The sequence below is a fragment of the Patiria miniata genome, unplaced genomic scaffold (genome assembly GCF_015706575.1).
Source record: "Patiria miniata isolate m_02_andy unplaced genomic scaffold, ASM1570657v1 HiC_scaffold_14, whole genome shotgun sequence".
Lineage (NCBI taxonomy): Eukaryota > Metazoa > Echinodermata > Asteroidea > Valvatida > Asterinidae > Patiria > Patiria miniata.
In genome coordinates, this window is record NW_024037052.1 from 2,661,622 (window position 1) to 2,678,546 (window position 16,925).

Genomic DNA, 16,925 nt, shown 5'->3' on the forward strand with positions numbered 1-16,925 from the left:
ATTTTTTTTTGTATAGCAAAACTGCTATGCAAATTTTGATTTGCATAGCAGTTTACCAATTTTGCATAGCAGTTTTGTTATACTCAAATTTAGCCTCGGCTTTGCAATTACTATTTACCTGTCAGTGTCAGACTGTACAAATTACAAAGCACTAAGAAGTACTAACTTACGTTAAGCTGTGAACTTAATGACTCATCAGTTGTCTGTTTATTTCAGGAGCTGCATGCTTGCTGGAATAACTTTCGAGTGAAAAAGCAATTTATTAACCCGGGCGGCCGGGCCATTCCTGGCCCCGGGTCTAGATCCGCCTGCCAATTATTGGCAGTATTTGCCTTGATACCGGTAGTTTTCGTGAGTAGCCATGTTTTCATCAATATGCTACACAGCGCACAAACGACAACACAGCTGGGATTTTGACGTTTTAGTTCCCACGAATCCCACGTGCGTATCAAGTGAATTAATTGAAGGGGTAAACCCGTTTTCCGTGTCGGCAAAATGTTTAAGATAAACCGACAAATATCTAAAGAATAGTGATGAGAAAAGGGCTCGATTTACCCGGGTGCACGCATGTAGATTTTAGCTTGGGCACGCTTTTTTACTGAGCATGCACGACGTGCATGTAACTTTTTTAGCCACCAAAATACTCATTTCATGCATATATTTACCAGTGAGCGAGAATAAGAATAAAGTTTGTTGAATACTTGACCAGATAGTGTACAAACGTATTATTTCTTTTATAAATCCATAAATTATTCCTCGCACAGTCGCAGCAGATTCAAAGTACGAGGTAAAATCTCGACGTACGTCCCGCAAACTCCTCCGATCATGCACGTGATTTACCACGTGATACATGCTGTGGATAATTTGGTATCGCACTGACGCTCCGGGCATTCCTTATGTCCGGATCAAAAGCGCGATTCCAAATTATTAGCTGCGTTTATCACGTGGTCTCGTTATCAGACGCCGCCTGTTTACAAACTAAACACGTACAGATTGTATACAGCTGAACAAAATTGACGTTCTGTTTCAGTATTTAAGCTTAACTAAATCAAAACATGATGGATGTTTACCATGTCCGATAGTTGTGGAATTCAGTGGACCGAAATTTGGTGGCAAGTACACTTTGTGTCAACTTTTCATGATCAAAATGTTGTATAGCAGTTTTGCGATGCACTTTAAAAATTGCGTCGCAGTCGGCCTCGAATGTGTCGCAAATTGCGATGCGATACCGCTTATTGCGGACCCTGTGTAGAAGGTGTGGTGGCACAGAATGTGTGCAATTAACATTTCAACTGAATTTTCACAAAACCACTGTCATTATGAGGAGCACTGGATGAAATTCGTAACAAAAGCAGCTGTCATAACGAACTGACACATTCAAATTTGAACAGCCTGTTAAATTTTTTCACCAACTCAGACAGCACACACTGTACAAATTTGATCAAGTGTATTTGTGGTTATTTTTCAGACACTAATGGCAACAATATGCATCTGAGCTCGGAAATACAGGATGAAACTGGTTCACAAGTTTCTATAAATATAAGTAATGTTTTGCATTTTGTACTACTGACAAAATTCATGTAATGAATCCATACTGATGTAACCCTTTAATATGACACAGATTCCCTCTTTCTTTTTGACCTTGAAACAGGTAATTTTTTTTTTTTTTTTTTTTTAGAATTCCCTTTAATGCTCACTCGTTAAAGAGTTTTTACTTGATTAAATATTTTTTGAGTACTTTTAATTATGTTCATGTCAGTTAATAAGCTTTTTATGTATTTTCATTAGTGCAAATACCAATATCGTCATTGGCGTCGCGAGCGAGGGAGGGGGCAAGGGAGGGGGCGCTTGTCCCCCCTCCCCCCCCCCCAGAAAAGCATAAGAAAATTTTTAAAGAGAAAAAAAAAACCAACAACACAGAAAAAAAAAATAGGCGGAAAGTCATATTGCTGCTAATTTAATGGGGGGGGGGGGGGGGGGGAATGTCCCTGCCCCCCTCAAAACTGATAAATGGAGAATGTGTTGGGAAATACAGAAATTTTTTGGGACAAATATTTTTTGCCCCCTCTAGAAAAAACGCCCATGAGTATCGTATACATAAAAAATGATCTATTATTATTAAAATGATGCAGATAACTTCTACCCAACCTTAATTCCATTATAATTGTAGGAATAACAGCAGTTCGGTTTAACTCACCGATGTTTGGTCTTCATGATCACTGTCAATAATCCAAGCTGCCTGGTATTCAGAGGTTCCTTTCGGTACTCGCTTTTTGGTCGTGGTGGTGTTGGCTTCTTTTAAAGCAGCTGCAGGGGTCCAATACAAGATTGAAGGTCAAAGTTCAAAGGGTGACAATAATTTTGGTACAAGGTGTTGGGCTTTCGTTTGTACCCATCACTTTTTACTAAGGCAATAAATGTGTGCTTGGCTGGCATTAAATACTATGTTTAAGACCCGTTGGAGTCTGGATGCTGATAATTACCTGAGCCGAGGCGATGGTAATCGGCTCAGGTAATTATCAGAACCAGACTCCAACTGGTCTTAAAACATAGTGTTTAATACCTACCAAGATCATATTTATTCCTTTTCATAATTCCTATTCCTTTTCGGTCAATTAATCAAAACTTTCGGTCCAAAAATCAAAACAAGTCAAAAATTTAAAATTTCCAACAATTTTGTTCAACAATTTCACTCCATGTTTTTCAAAACACCCCTCTAGCTAAATAATCGAGTGTCCAGCTTGCGAGTAAGACATAAAGAACTCCTTTTATCGTACGTACTGCGCAATGTCACACAGATGCAGCTGTGACGAGTGCATTGTGAATTTAGGACTGCAAAATACTGACTCACTGGTACTATTGCCCATGCCTACGTGAGGATTGTGCACGTCCAACCAATAAAATGGTAAAAGGCACTGGATTTCTTGGGAGTCCAAATTTCATGTGACACTGGAAAAGTGTTTAAGACCAGCTAACCATGTCTTTATCATGCGTTTAAGACTAGCCTTGGACGGACTCTCAATCAACGAGAATGGGTAAATTGTCTTAGGTATTTATGAATGCAACTTAAAACAAACGTCTTAGGTTATATAGTGGAGTCTCAACCATTTTAAAGTTCTGTCCACGGATCACAAAAAAGATGTGCGTTCTTTCAGCAAAACGAACACGATTCACACACATCCCTATGTGATTTGTTTTCATTTTGCTGAAGGAACACTTACCTTCTTGTGATCCGTGGACAGAACTTTAAAACTGTGGTTGCGTTTAAAACTCTGTAACTTTAAAAGTACATGAGTGATTTGAATGATTCTTGTACTAAAAGCAAGCTTGTGAATTGGGCTTTCATATCCTAGTTTTGAAAGTGCTACATGCAGAACTTCACTAAAACAATAGTCCCGACATTTGGATTTTGCTTTTTTTGACACACCTTGTATGGCAAAAGTGAGTCACTTTTTAGGCTCCCAATATGGCCACTGCTGCGCGGAACACAGACAATAGCTGAAAACAGGACTTATGGGCTCTGTGCATAAGTACCCCCTCAACAGGGAGAGACATTGGAACGCATTGCCGAAGATGCCTGACGCTCACGTGAAGACGAAGTGGGTTTGTGCACATTCAGAATGAACTCAGTCAAGAAATACGCGCAAGCCAGTGCGCGCATCGGTGTGTCCCGTCCATGGGGCTCTCGAAAGTGGTGAAAAGGCACCCTCTTTTGTCTGCGCACAGAACCCATACAGACCAAGACTTGATGGAGATTTTGATGGGTTTCAGTCCCCCCCCCCCCCCCCCAGTGTACCTTCTGCTTGGGCTAGTTCTTCCTCTGTTGGCCAGGTCTGTTCTCCTTCCATGGGATCCGGGATTGCCTCACTGTCTAGGCTCTCCTGCATGGAAGGATTGGCTCGTCCTAAGACTACCACACCCTGCTCCATGGGATTGGCATCATCATCCTTGGACAAAATACAAAAATGCATTTATTTCTGTATCCTTTACTGGATCCCTGATGCAAGTGTAATGAGAGGAAACAGGAGGGGAATGTGTTTTAGATGTTTGAGGTGAAATTCTGGAAAGCAAAATTCAAGGTAAACTTTACATATTGTTTTGTATAATGAAAGGTTTTTTTTATGTATTCATGTATTCTTTCTGCTCTTAGTTTGACAAAGACTTTAATAAAAATATCGGTAGATTCTGCCTATCGCCGTTTGCGAGTTAGCCACGCCCCTTGGACAACCCTATGAAGATTTTGCACACTAAGTTTTGTTGTCTCAAATTGTGCGCGTTCTGCGTCCACTTGTATATCATGCAATTGAACAATATTTCACAAGCTGCATGGACGCGATTCTAACGCGATAGGTCAATATTCTAGTAAGCCTGTGAATGACAACACTGTTTATTAATTTGAGAGACATTACAGTTGCATACCCCATGCTCTTTAAACAAAAAAAAATCAAATTTTTTATTTGAATGTTGGTTGTTACGAAAAAATACTTTTGGGCATCTGCAACCTTCTGAAAAATGGCCTTCACTTGTGCACAATCAACCCACCCTAAGAGAGCCGAATTATTGTCCGGCAGTCAATAATTTGAGTTATGTGAAGAAATCATTCAATGACCCATAGTCAGTGAATTCCTTCCTTCTATGTCTCATTCAAAAGTGAATAACTTTTATATTGCTGGGGAAATAGCTGTTGAAAAGCAAATCTATTTTTCCAGGTGAAACTCGACAATAGCACGGGAATACATCTTTAAAATCTATTTTTATACAGTATTCAACACTTCAGCTGATGCTGATGTACATTGTAATAAGTGTATACAAAATGTAATTAAAAATTTTCCAACCATATTTGTTAGTGTAAATTTTGTAATCGCACAACTAAATAACAACTCCAATATATACGGATTGAAAATCATCAGCAAAATAGGGAGGGTAAAGCAGGATATCAGTGAAAAACTGACAAAACAGTTTTAATGATAAAGATGATTGTATCTTTACGGAGGTAAATTTTGGAAAATATCTCCAAAAATAATTTCTATCTTTATATATTATTGGAAAGGATGTGAGTGTTTTTTTTGTGAATGTGAGTGAAACTTGAATCAAAATTACCGCTTCCATGCTGTCTGATTCTTTGGGCTTTTTCTTTGGTGCCCTAGAGGTCAGAGGGCAAGGGTCGGGTGTCACATCGATCTGACTCATCTGGAAAGACCCAAGCCCAGGTAAATGGACCAGACCATTCACTGACAGGGGAGAACCACGTAGGAATCCTGTCACCTTCAGAGTTCCTACAGCTTCCTGATAGGGAACACACAGAAATGTAAACAATGAAAAACAGGTTTATATATGATTGGTGGACAGCATTATCACTCTTATTTACTTTGCAGCGAATTCCCCTATCGATGATTTTGGTTGATTCAAGAAATTATAACAAAGAAGACAGTTTCAAGTATTTAACAGCTGATTATCTGTATGAAATAGTTGAGCCAGATCACTAAAGCTATAATAAATCCAAAGACTTAAATATCATCACCGCAAGCAAAAAGTTAAAAGTTGCTTTGAAAAGACCCTTATTATGCTTCAACAACCTGCACACTCATCATTACTTGTGATGCTACACTGTGTGAGTGACCCATTGTTTCTTAACCTTAACCTTCCCAAATCCTCCAAATTTCTCTTTGCAAAATGGAGGACTTTGTAGGATTGAGGCTATATGGCAAATATGTGTGGCTGATTTTGGAGGATGTACTGTGTCAAGGTCTTTAGCTGGACCGTGTGTTTTTATGCTCAGCAGTGCATAAAGTTAGGCCTAGATTGAACTTAAAATCCACTGCACTGCTCCAGGATGTCACTGGCTCTGCCTCAACATATTGACAGTGATTGCTGGAGGATTTTGCAGGATTGAGGCAGAGGTCAACCCTCCAAGGACCAAACTCAAAAAAATAACGGATGATTTTCGAGGATTGAGGCTGTATGCAATTTTTACATGGAGGCAGTTTGAGGATTTCGCGGGATTGTCGTTGCATCCTAGCAAAAAAGCCGAGGGAGTTAGGGTTAAACATTTATTGCAGCCATTGTCATTTAAAATGTATTATCCATTGGACAAAGTTACCTTGGCTTGCAGTGCTCCATGAATTTGACCCCTTGTGTCAGATGACCAGGCCAAAGTTGACCTAACATTATGGTAATTGCAGAACACTCTCGTCTTGACAGCAACTTGTATCACTTTTTAATCACAAAGCTCAAGAAGCAGCATAATCTGGGCTTCCAATTTTGGTCTTTTTGGAGGGACCTTACACAAACTAGCTTCTCAGTAAAAGTGTATCTATATGATTTTGGCGAGCTTTAATAACAACAGAGTACAACATTCACAAGCAGGCTTAAAAGGGGAGGGCAGGTTTTCAACAAAGGTCATTTTCATAAAATGCCGAACAATGTGAGAAAAAAAAGACCTTATCTAGATTTACAGGCAGAATGTATATTTACTGAAAAAAGTGTAATGAAAAGGCAGATCTTAACATTCCATAGCATGTGAATTCAAAGACAGTTTGACGAAAAAATTTACAACCTAATGAAAGCCACTGACCTGGTCTTGATTGGGTTCAAAGTTCACAGTTCTTGCGAGAAGGTGAGGTCTGACGTCCCTCCATTTAATGGGCCTCAGACGTTGCTCGGTCATGTGACGTAGCAACAGCAAACCCTCTTGTTCTGTGTCGAATGTGTAGAGTTTTTCATCTGCAAACCTGGTTCCCCAAAATAAATCAATAGTTTGTGCATTAAATCATCAATTCATAGCATTCTGCATAGTAACACAACTACACACCGCAGAAAGAAAACAAAGTCCCCATTCATTGGAGGGGTCATATATTTGAATCTGGTCATCTTATGATGCCATTTATAGGCCTTTGGGAAATTTTGTCAGCTAAATTTTGATACCCTGTTTGCTACCAAAGACTGTAAATGGTCGAAGATTGACAACGGTTCATGAAAAATGATGCAGTTTGAAAATTACGCGAGGAGAAATTGTTAAGTGCAAACACACATGCCCGTATAATTGGCCCCTGTTGACTGCACAGTGCCCGAACAAAGCGCAGGTAATTCAATTTGCGTGCTCCCATGCATGCAAGCACTGTGCGATTGATATTCCCTGCCGTTTGTTTTGGGCAGTGTAACATTGTCACGCAGTAATTTCCATTCGTGTACTCTTTAAATTTGCAACTTTTCACACTGTATCATTTTTCATAAACCATTGCCAATGATGAACGATTACAGTCTTTGGTAGCACACAGATTATCAAAGTGTAGCTAACAACATTCCCTAAAGGTCTATTAAAAATGATGACCACTCCAATGAGTGTGGACTTTCTTTTCTTGCAGTGTTTAGTTTTGGCTACATGCTTAACTAAAGACAGCACTTTGGAACTAATACCTTTTCAACCAGCCAATTTTTTTTATAAAATCAACATACTATATCTACACAACTTTTAATGAGGTTTCCACAAACAAAATTCAGAACAAACTATAAGGTATTAAACCATTGCTATGACGTCACACTATTGTTAAAAGTGTGGATTCGGAACTACGAATGTGTTATGCTGGTCACAAAGTGTGGATTCGGAATGACGAATCTTTAGCAAAGTGTGGATTCGGAACTACGAATCTGCTACGCTGGTCACAAAGTGTGGATTTGGAATGAAGAATCTTTAGTAAAGTGTGGCCACACTTGGAACACGTCAGACAATTGTTCTCCATAATGAGCATTAATAGGATCGTATGCATGAAAACTTTCCTTCCGAAATTACCAATGCATCTTCACTGTTAAATTCTCCGCCGTCACTACAAAACCTACTTCGAGTCAGAAAGAAATCATTTCCGCCGTCACTACAAAACCTACTTCGAGTCAGAAAGAAATCATCCGCTGTCACTACAAAACCTACTTCGAGTCAGAAAGAAATCATCGTCTGAACTATCCATATGTCGACGGAAGGAGCTGGGAAAAATGTTGCAACCTGACGCCACTTTTTTCTTCATATATCATCTAAATGAAGGTCACTCATTGCAAAAATGATGATAAGACATGAATCTGGGACTGAGAAATATTTCCAATTTTGTTAGGAAATACTTAGAAAATGTTCCTGACTCTCCATAGACTTTGTACACAATCGCGGAAGTGGCGTCAGGTTGCAATAGTCTTTTCATCTCCACTCACTGTTAATGCCAATACTTTTTTTGACGCAATGGTTTAAATCGAAGAATACACTTGCAAGTGTGGATTCTTAATTTACGAATCCACACTTTCTCGTGTATTCTCCTTAACAGAATGAATTGATAAACTCACCTCCTCTCAACTGTTTTCTGAAGAACTTTCTTGGCTTCGTTTCGCTTCTTGATGGGAATTTTATCTAAACCCTAGAGAACACAAATTAACAAGATTTAAATCAATAGATCATATTTGTTGACAAATTATATTTGTTGACAATTGATAAATGTTGGATAGAGTCTACAAACTGTGGTTCCGAGATTGTTTATAAGAAGCTTGTTTCATCCAAGCACACTCCGAATCATCAGTTTTCATGAGACTTCACATCAAACAGGTTTTCTCTAGGCACCCTGCTAAAAGCAATAGCAATGAAAACCATTCTAAATGCAACAAGGTGCATCAGTGGATTCTGTTGTATTGTGAGGTGAGCTAATGACACACCAACAATGGCACTATGCAGTTACCCTGCCAAATGCAACATGAAACAATGGATTCTCGTTGCACCAGTCTCGACACTATGGTCCTGAACCCTGCTATATAATGCAACAGTATCCAACAGGGTTGCCTAGCCTACTATTAAAATGCAACAACATGCAAAAACACATGGCACTTGAGTTGACTGCTAAATGCAACGGTGTGCAGCTACTGCTTTACCATCTAATGCATTCTGTTGCATTTATGGTTAGGGTGAACTTAATTGCAGCTTTAAAGATCAGTCAAACCGATGGTATCTACTCACCCTTGTGACCACCGTTGTGGCAGGCAGCCCTTGGGAGAAGAGACAGGATAGACAGAGGTCCCCCCACATATCCCAGCATTCCGAGGGTGAGACAACACACAGGAGGGAGTCAGCCACCTTGGCTGCATCCAGTATGGAGGTCAGGTCAGCCGGAGGGGTCAGAAAGGTCACGCGATGCTTGAACCTCGGGATACTGAAAGGTTATCAAATTCAACATCGTCTTTATATTACTAAATGCACTATTAGGAAGACACCTAGTCATAATTTTCTCGATAATAGGGAGACACCAATTAATAGGGAGACACATAACTGTCTCCCTAATGGCACAACCCCCTTTAGAGGCAAAATGTTGACGTCGCAACTGAGTTATATTTGTTGCTCGTGGTCTAATTAGTACAAATACTGAATTTCGTGAAAAAAGGACAAGGGAATATTGGGTTAGGGCACATTTAAGTTCGACAAATTGTGTGCACAAGTCTATGGGAGAGTCTCCCTATTGCCCCATTACCGGTAATTGTTATGTTTATTTCATTAGATGAATAAATGTACTGGGACAAAATAAAGACCACCTACATGTATTAGTAGAAATTTCTGTTGCAATTTGGACGTTTAAAAAAAATTAAAATAAAGTAACATGTTTCTCCATAATCATACCTGAGGTCACTGATGTTTTCATCGTTTCTTGGTGATTGGACAGAGGTTTCATCACATGATTGAAGTTGCTCCACCAATCCCTTGACATCGCAGGCTGAGTGTAAGCCAATCACAGCCTTTCGTATGTATCCAGAAAAAAATACCGTTAACCCACAATAGCCACTGTACTACATTGTATATTACATTTTATAACACCTCACCCACAGATTCTGTGTCTTGATTGGCCGAGAGCGAGTCACATGTTACTTTCTAATTTTGCTATCTATCTGTGCACGGCCAAAAGTACTATGCGCATAGCAACCAAAGTACTATACCATTAGCAACCAAAGTACTATTTCCACGGCGCGGTATTTGTGTGCAAATGCATGCTGGTGTGCGCGTTGCGCGTTGTGCGTAGCGCGTATTATTGCAAAGAGAGCGCGCCGCAGACTTGGGTTCAAACATTTTGTGAAGGGGTAGTTTTTAAGAGAGAAATACATTTTCCACCAATTTTGTATTGAAATTGAAGTTTATTTCAACTGTGTTCAGATTTAAATAATTAAAAATATTAAAATCAAGCAGAATCTGTGGGTGAAGTGTTATAAAACAAATATTGAATGCTTTATCTCGTGGTGAAGTAAAACTACACCACTCGAAGCATTCAATATTTGTATAGTATTTATTTCCTGAAGAATCCATGCAACCATATAGTTCTTGGGCAGTTTGAGGGTGGCACAGGGAAAACAGGCAAGGCGGTTTGGGATGATACAAGGTCTAATGGATGAAATAAAAGGTCTTATAATGTGTACCAATGAAATGACATAATGGTCATATTTGTTTTGGCCATGCTGTGCTGAGTTTGGTCATGCTGGTCACATCTCTCATTGACAACTGATAGCAGAGAGGAATCACATATAGGATCTTATGATCCTAGGGTGCTAACAAATTTTGACTGACAATTTTTCCAGTGCCTAGAACATGTAGAAAGATCGAAATACATGAATTTTTTTTGATGAAGTAGTTTCCAAATACAGGATTAAATGATTCAAAAATATGTCTGATGTTAATATCACTAGTTTTGCTTCAGCATCAAACCTTTCCTGCCTTTTAACTGTAACCCCCCATGGTGTGTGAAAAAAATCATATTCAAATTATGCCGGCCTCAGGTTGCCCTGCGATTTGCTTGTACTGCTACGGAACTGTCGGCATCAAGCAAAAAAAGGCATGTGCCTGTCACCAGTCACTAAACTGAGAAATCGTGTGATTATCGTGGTACAAGCGGTATCTCAACACAAAATAATCACAATCATGCTCAGGTCACCAATGACGGGACAACAATTTACAACAAAATTACATTATCTGGATGCACGCATGACTTCAAAAAAGTCAACTACGATTGATCGTCTGTTGCGAACACGTTCTGTTGAAATTGAAGTTGAAATTTTTCTACTTCTGGGACTGTCAATTTGTTTTTGCCGATCATCTTAATAATGTTGTCATAGTTGCACTTAGGTCACAACAAAATAGGCGACTGATATGTTCCCGATGGTCGTACCTCAGGAACAGCTTGATCCTGAAAGTCAGTCACCTAATGTTTTCTTTAGAGGATTTAGAGGATTCAAGACTGTTAGGGTTAATATTAACAGTGTGCATTGACCAATTACATGTAGATCATGATTTAGGGTCAGGTGATCACAACAGCTTGGTCAAACTCAGTCACAAGCGCTGTGAGAAATGCACTAACACCAAAGGTGGGTGGGGCTGATGGCCAAAACTGGAACGATCCATTACAATTTGCTGGTTCTGAAGTTGGCTAGACCATAGTGCCTCACAAAACCTGCATCTAGGGACAAGTTCTGCTAACTGGTCTTACCACAAGATGGGGTGCACTGTCCCGACCACCAATACTGCGTTTCTTGGCTAATACTTCCTCACGTTTGTGCTGTCTTCTCTGCTGGGCCTGTGCAAAAGATAACAATCACTTAACCAAATAATAGTTCAAACATTTATTGTGTTCTTTTACATTTGAACCTTATGTCACAAAAGTCACCAGAACAATTGCTCTTAAAAAAATAAAATGCAAAAATCATTTGGACTGCAGCCATCTTTGAGATGTGTGCTTTTGTTCAACAGTGATACGCATGAGAATACCTCTTCTGAATTCATTAATGAATTAACATAACAAAACACACCTCCAAGATGGCGGCTGAATGCAATCAATCTATAACTGAGAAATGCAACCCAGCAAAGAGGGATTTTAGAAAGAGGGGCATAAATATATTTGTGATGAACCCGTTATCTATGACATTTATAATAATGATTTCTTCAGTATTCTTCCTTACTTGGTGTCTCCTGTTAACTTTGCTGACTTCATGTCTGTTTTTCTTTGATTGGGTCTTGATGCTCACACGACCTGTGAGAAATGAAATGAGGGTTGAGTAAAATGTTGCAAGGTACAGATGCTACGAAATAGTAAAGCCACAGTCATGTACATGTGTTAGCGTCTGATTCAATGCCATGTTCATGTATTGGTTCTAATGGAGTCATTGCAAAGGTATCCAACCATGGATTCTCTATACAAGGATAAACGACTTCCTTAAATTTCTGGTTAGATGCGCGATACCGCACTTGGGCATCATGAGTGCACGTGCCTCGGCATGCAACTTTCAGTGGTCAAAATTCTATCAGGACGCACGCATTGTTCTTCATGTTCTACGCGTTGTTGTTCTATGCGTGGACGCGGCACATCACGCATGCAGACAAACTGTTCTGTTCATTTTGTACACAAGCTCAGATGAGTCATTTATCCTTGTGTAGAGGATCCGTGATCAAACCAACTCGACCATCTGCTTACTCGACTCAAACCAACTTGACCGTTTGCCAACTCGTCAGTTGTGCCAACTCGACTGCTGTGCGTTCAAGCCATCTGTTGCACAACTTGTCTGTTGCACAACTCGTTTGTATACAACATTGTATACAGGGGGGGAAGTGGTCTGTCTTGCGCCTCTGGAACGTTGGTCGTGTACAAGCATGTGCTGCGTAGTGTTGTTTGATGGGTAAAATGGACAGGTTACAGGGCTGAGAATTTGCCGGGTCAGTCGCGATAAAAAGCGTGTGCTGAAGAATCTCACTTCTAAACCATAGTGTACCAGACCGTGAGCACCCCCATTTGATTTTATCATATGCCTATTCACGACAATACTCTTGGTTGCAGAATATAATATCAAGGCCCAACTAGGCAACTAGACAATTCCAATTATTCGAGTTTGGTAAAAGATATAAATCAATAACTAAACTTTTGTGGATTGTTTTTTCCTTTGTTAACGGCCGAGTTGACTCCATGTTTTGAGCCAAGTTGTACAACAGATGAGTTGGCAAACAGTCAATTTAGCAAAACAGTCAAGTTGGCAAAACAGTCAAGTTGGCAAACGGTCACGTGTTGAAACAATATTATACCCCCAATCTTTGGATATATTATGTAGAAAACATGGTGGGGTTTAATTTTCATCCAAGTTCATCTCAAGGTCGGGCGATCCAAATTCAAGGTAGAAGGTCACAAGGTCATCATACTTCAAATAACTCCGACATGAAAAAATAATGGTCAATTTGGATTTCTTAAAAGAAACCAAGTTTAACAAATTTGGCCCACAAGTTATTGAAATATGGTCATTTGAAAATTGGCAGCCACGCCCATTTTGACCAAAATTGCCAAACAATGGCGGAGTAAGGAAGAATTTTGCAACCTGACGCTACTTCAGCGGTTGTGTACAAAGTCTATGGAGAGTCAAGAAAATTGCATTTCCTAAAGTATTTCCTAACAAAATTGAAAATATTTTTCAGTCCCAGACTCATTTCTTATCATCATTATGCAATTACTGACCTTCATTGAGATGATGTATGAAGAAAAAGGCAGCGTCAGGTTGCAACATTCTTTCCGGAGGAGGTGGGGGGGGGGGTAGGGGGATGGGGGGCATATATCCCCCTAGTCCAAGTAGCTTGGACCCAACTTATCGCCTTTTTAACATTCAGACATGGTCTGGTGATAGTAGGATCCAAGCTACATGTATTATCGGTCGACACAATTTTGTTCTTGACCCCAAAACCCAACATTGCCCCCCAAAAACATCAAATTTCACCCTCAAAATAGCCCACAAATTACTAGATATGCCACCTGAGGTACACACTTTTAGACATTGATGATTAAGATGGTTGTACTGAAGTTTACTTACGATCTGAATGAAAAGTAAAATTCGTTGGTCCCCGTATCCCGAGTGCGATTCCGTTACCGAGCGCAATGCATCGATTATGATAATCTTAATGAGTAGGCCTAAGGCCTATAATAAATACATTTTGAACGATAATAGGGAGTCCAGATATGGGCAGCTTTTATGGGGGGAAACCTGTGTTTACTGATCCAGTCTTCTCATTATCATAATCGATGCATCGTGCATGGTAACGGAAACGCACTCGGTATACAGGGACCATCGAATGAACATGCATGACCACATCGCATTGTTCAAACATGAGTCGAAAATTTAACGTGTTCACAGTCGATCGCGAGGGGAGCTCTTGGAATTGAACGGGAAATTTCACTTTTCATCCCAATCATAAGTAAACTTTAGTACCTCAATCTTAATCATCAATCTCTACTTGTACCTCAGCCTCAGGTGGCGTATATAGAGGCCATTTTGAGCATGTTGAGCATGTTGAGGGTGAAATCTGATGTTTTTGTTGGACAATGTTGTGTTTTTGGGTCAATAACAAACTTGTGTCGACCGATCCCGATTGATGCGGTTAAGCTTGGATCCTACTAATTGCCTGACCATATCCGAATGCTTAAAGTAAAAAGGCGATAAGTTGGGTCCAAGTAAAGTTGCCAAGTTACTCGGACTAGTAATAATAGTATTATCCCCCACTTTAGACTGGGGTGGGCTATTGAATCATCCCCCCCCCCCCCCACACACACTTTTGCATCAGGCATGCAACTGTACATTCTCAAAAAAGAAGAAAATCCAAAATTCAGAAGACTTTGTACAGTGTTTTTCTATTTTGAATGGCTGAAATGGGAATAAAAAAAGAGGAAATCAGCTGCTCGGTAGTCCGAGTAACTTGGACCCAACTTATCGCCTTTTTAAAAATTTGGACATGGTCTGGCGATAGTAAGGTCCAAGCTAATACCGCGACCTAGACAACACAGTCCCAAAAACCAACATTTTCCAACAAAAAACATCAGATTTCACCTTCAAAACGGCCTCCAAATTACTAGATATGCCACCTGAGGTACAAGTAGACATCGATAATTAAGATGGTTGTACTGAAGTTTACTTACGATCCAGAAAAAAGTGAAATTTTCCGTTCATTTCGGAGAGCTCCCCTCGCGATCTTGAACACGTTAAATTTCTGATCGTGTTTAATGTTTGAACGACGCGATTTCTTCTACATGCCCAGCGTACATTCGATGGTCCCCGTATCCCGTGTGCGATTCCGTTACCGAGCGCGCGCGATGCATCGATTATGATAATGAGTAGACTGGATCACGTTTGTAAACACATGTGCATTTCAAACGATAACAGGGAGTCGGGAACTACATGTAGCGCAGCTTTTATGGCGGGTACCAGTTCAAGCTGGTTCCCGATTCCCTTTTACAGTTCGAAATGCACAAGTATGTGTTTACAAACGTGACTCATTATCATAATCGATGCATCGCGCGCGCTCGGTAACGGAATCGCACACGGGATACAGGGACCATTGAATGTACGCTGGTCATGTAGAAGAAATCGCGTCGTTCAAACATTAAACACGATCAGAAATTTAACGTGTTCAAGATTGCGAGGGGAGCTATCCGAAATGAACGGAAAATTTCACTTTTTTCTGGATCGTAAGTAAACTTCAGTACAACCATCTTAATTATCGATGTCTACTTGTACCTCAGGTGGCATATCTAGTAATTTGGAGGCCGTTTTGAAGGTGAAATCTGATGTTTTTTGTTGGAAAATGTTGGTTTTTGGGACTGTTTTGTCTAGGTCGCGGTATTAGCTTGGACCTTACTATCGCCAGACCATGTCCAAATTTTTAAAAAGGCGATAAGTTGAGTAAAGTTACTCGGACTAGCTGATCGGAGGAAAATTTACATGACAGTTATGCATGCTGAGAAAAAAAAATGCGGATTTTGAGGTATTTTTACTACCCAACTACCCAACAACCAAAACACGGCCGGGCAATTTTCGGTTTTTGGTCATCCCCCCCCCCCCCCCCCCCCACTACCGCGCCGGCACAGTCACAGATTTACGCCACTGCAATTTGCAAATGATGGTAATTGGAATGTTTCAACTGTTCATGCAAATGAGACCAATTTTGAGAGCTCACCTTTCCCTTGTGTCTCGATTCTTCCCTTACTGCGATGTCGACCTGTTTTATGCGTCTTATTTTGCTGTTTAAATGGCCCTGACCTGTGTGTTTCTTGTTCGCTGTTCACAGCCATCTTGCAAAATCACACACACGTGCATACGAATAGGGCGCCACCAAGTGGTGAACCACACCATCGCCAGCGCAAAATGCATGAGATTGCAGGTCAACTCGCCCCCTGGCAGACTCGACCCTTACTGACTCGCGCCTTACCGACTCGCCCCTGACCGACTCGCCACTGACCGACTCGCCTCCTAGCCGACTCGCCCCCTGACCGACTTGCCCCCTGGAGCCAAATTATTCAAACGACATTTCAAATGATTTCTGGTACAATAACAATAATTATTATAATAAATGGTAATAATAACCAATAATAAAAAGGTCACGCATGAAAATAAAATAATCCCTTTCCGCAAGAGAAGAGGGTAAATCACGTTCAAATAAGCTTTGTTATCTGAGTTTCGGTTTTGATTCTCAAAGTTGAGCCTCAGCTCCTCCTATAACATTTGAAGAACACCAAACAAATAACTGTTTTTTTTTATTTTCGCAATATACATCCTTAATTCTAAAAATACTTTTTAATGAAACTGAGGACCTAAATTTGAGATTTACAAACGGTGAACGCGGTACATGCCGCGCACCCGCAGTCACCATGAACGGACCGCGAAATAGACCGGCTGCTACGCGCGATAGGCCCCGGGCACTCCGCGAATACCGGTATAGCTGTGCTAATGTGTTTCCAACCCAAATTCTTCATAAAAGATCAATAGTTTCTTGCATTTGTACCGGAAATCCTTCAAAAGTGGCGTTTGAATAATTTGGACCATTGGGTTTCATGCTACGATTGGGCAATGTGTTCCCGCACTCATTTTTTTTTTCAAGATATCATTGTGATGAGATT

The 16,925-nt window shown here is 40.3% G+C and overlaps 1 protein-coding gene across 1 annotated transcript in view; it reads right to left on the reverse strand.

Annotated features, from left to right (window-relative positions):
- Nucleotides 1-16,172, reverse strand: part of LOC119721878 (pre-rRNA-processing protein TSR1 homolog) — a 46,916-nt gene extending 30,744 nt beyond the window's left edge. Inside the window, exons 1-10 of the mRNA XM_038191814.1 lie at nt 15,986-16,172; nt 11,962-12,032; nt 11,493-11,579; nt 9,641-9,756; nt 8,987-9,179; nt 8,326-8,396; nt 6,575-6,731; nt 5,101-5,286; nt 3,797-3,947; nt 2,198-2,307 (exon numbers count right to left, since the gene is read on the reverse strand). Coding sequence (XP_038047742.1) covers nt 2,198-2,307; nt 3,797-3,947; nt 5,101-5,286; nt 6,575-6,731; nt 8,326-8,396; nt 8,987-9,179; nt 9,641-9,756; nt 11,493-11,579; nt 11,962-12,032; nt 15,986-16,100 — 1,257 coding nt within the window. The 5' untranslated portion in view covers nt 16,101-16,172. The remainder of the gene's footprint in view (nt 1-2,197; nt 2,308-3,796; nt 3,948-5,100; nt 5,287-6,574; nt 6,732-8,325; nt 8,397-8,986; nt 9,180-9,640; nt 9,757-11,492; nt 11,580-11,961; nt 12,033-15,985) is intronic.
- Between the last annotated feature and the right edge of the window lie 753 nt (nt 16,173-16,925).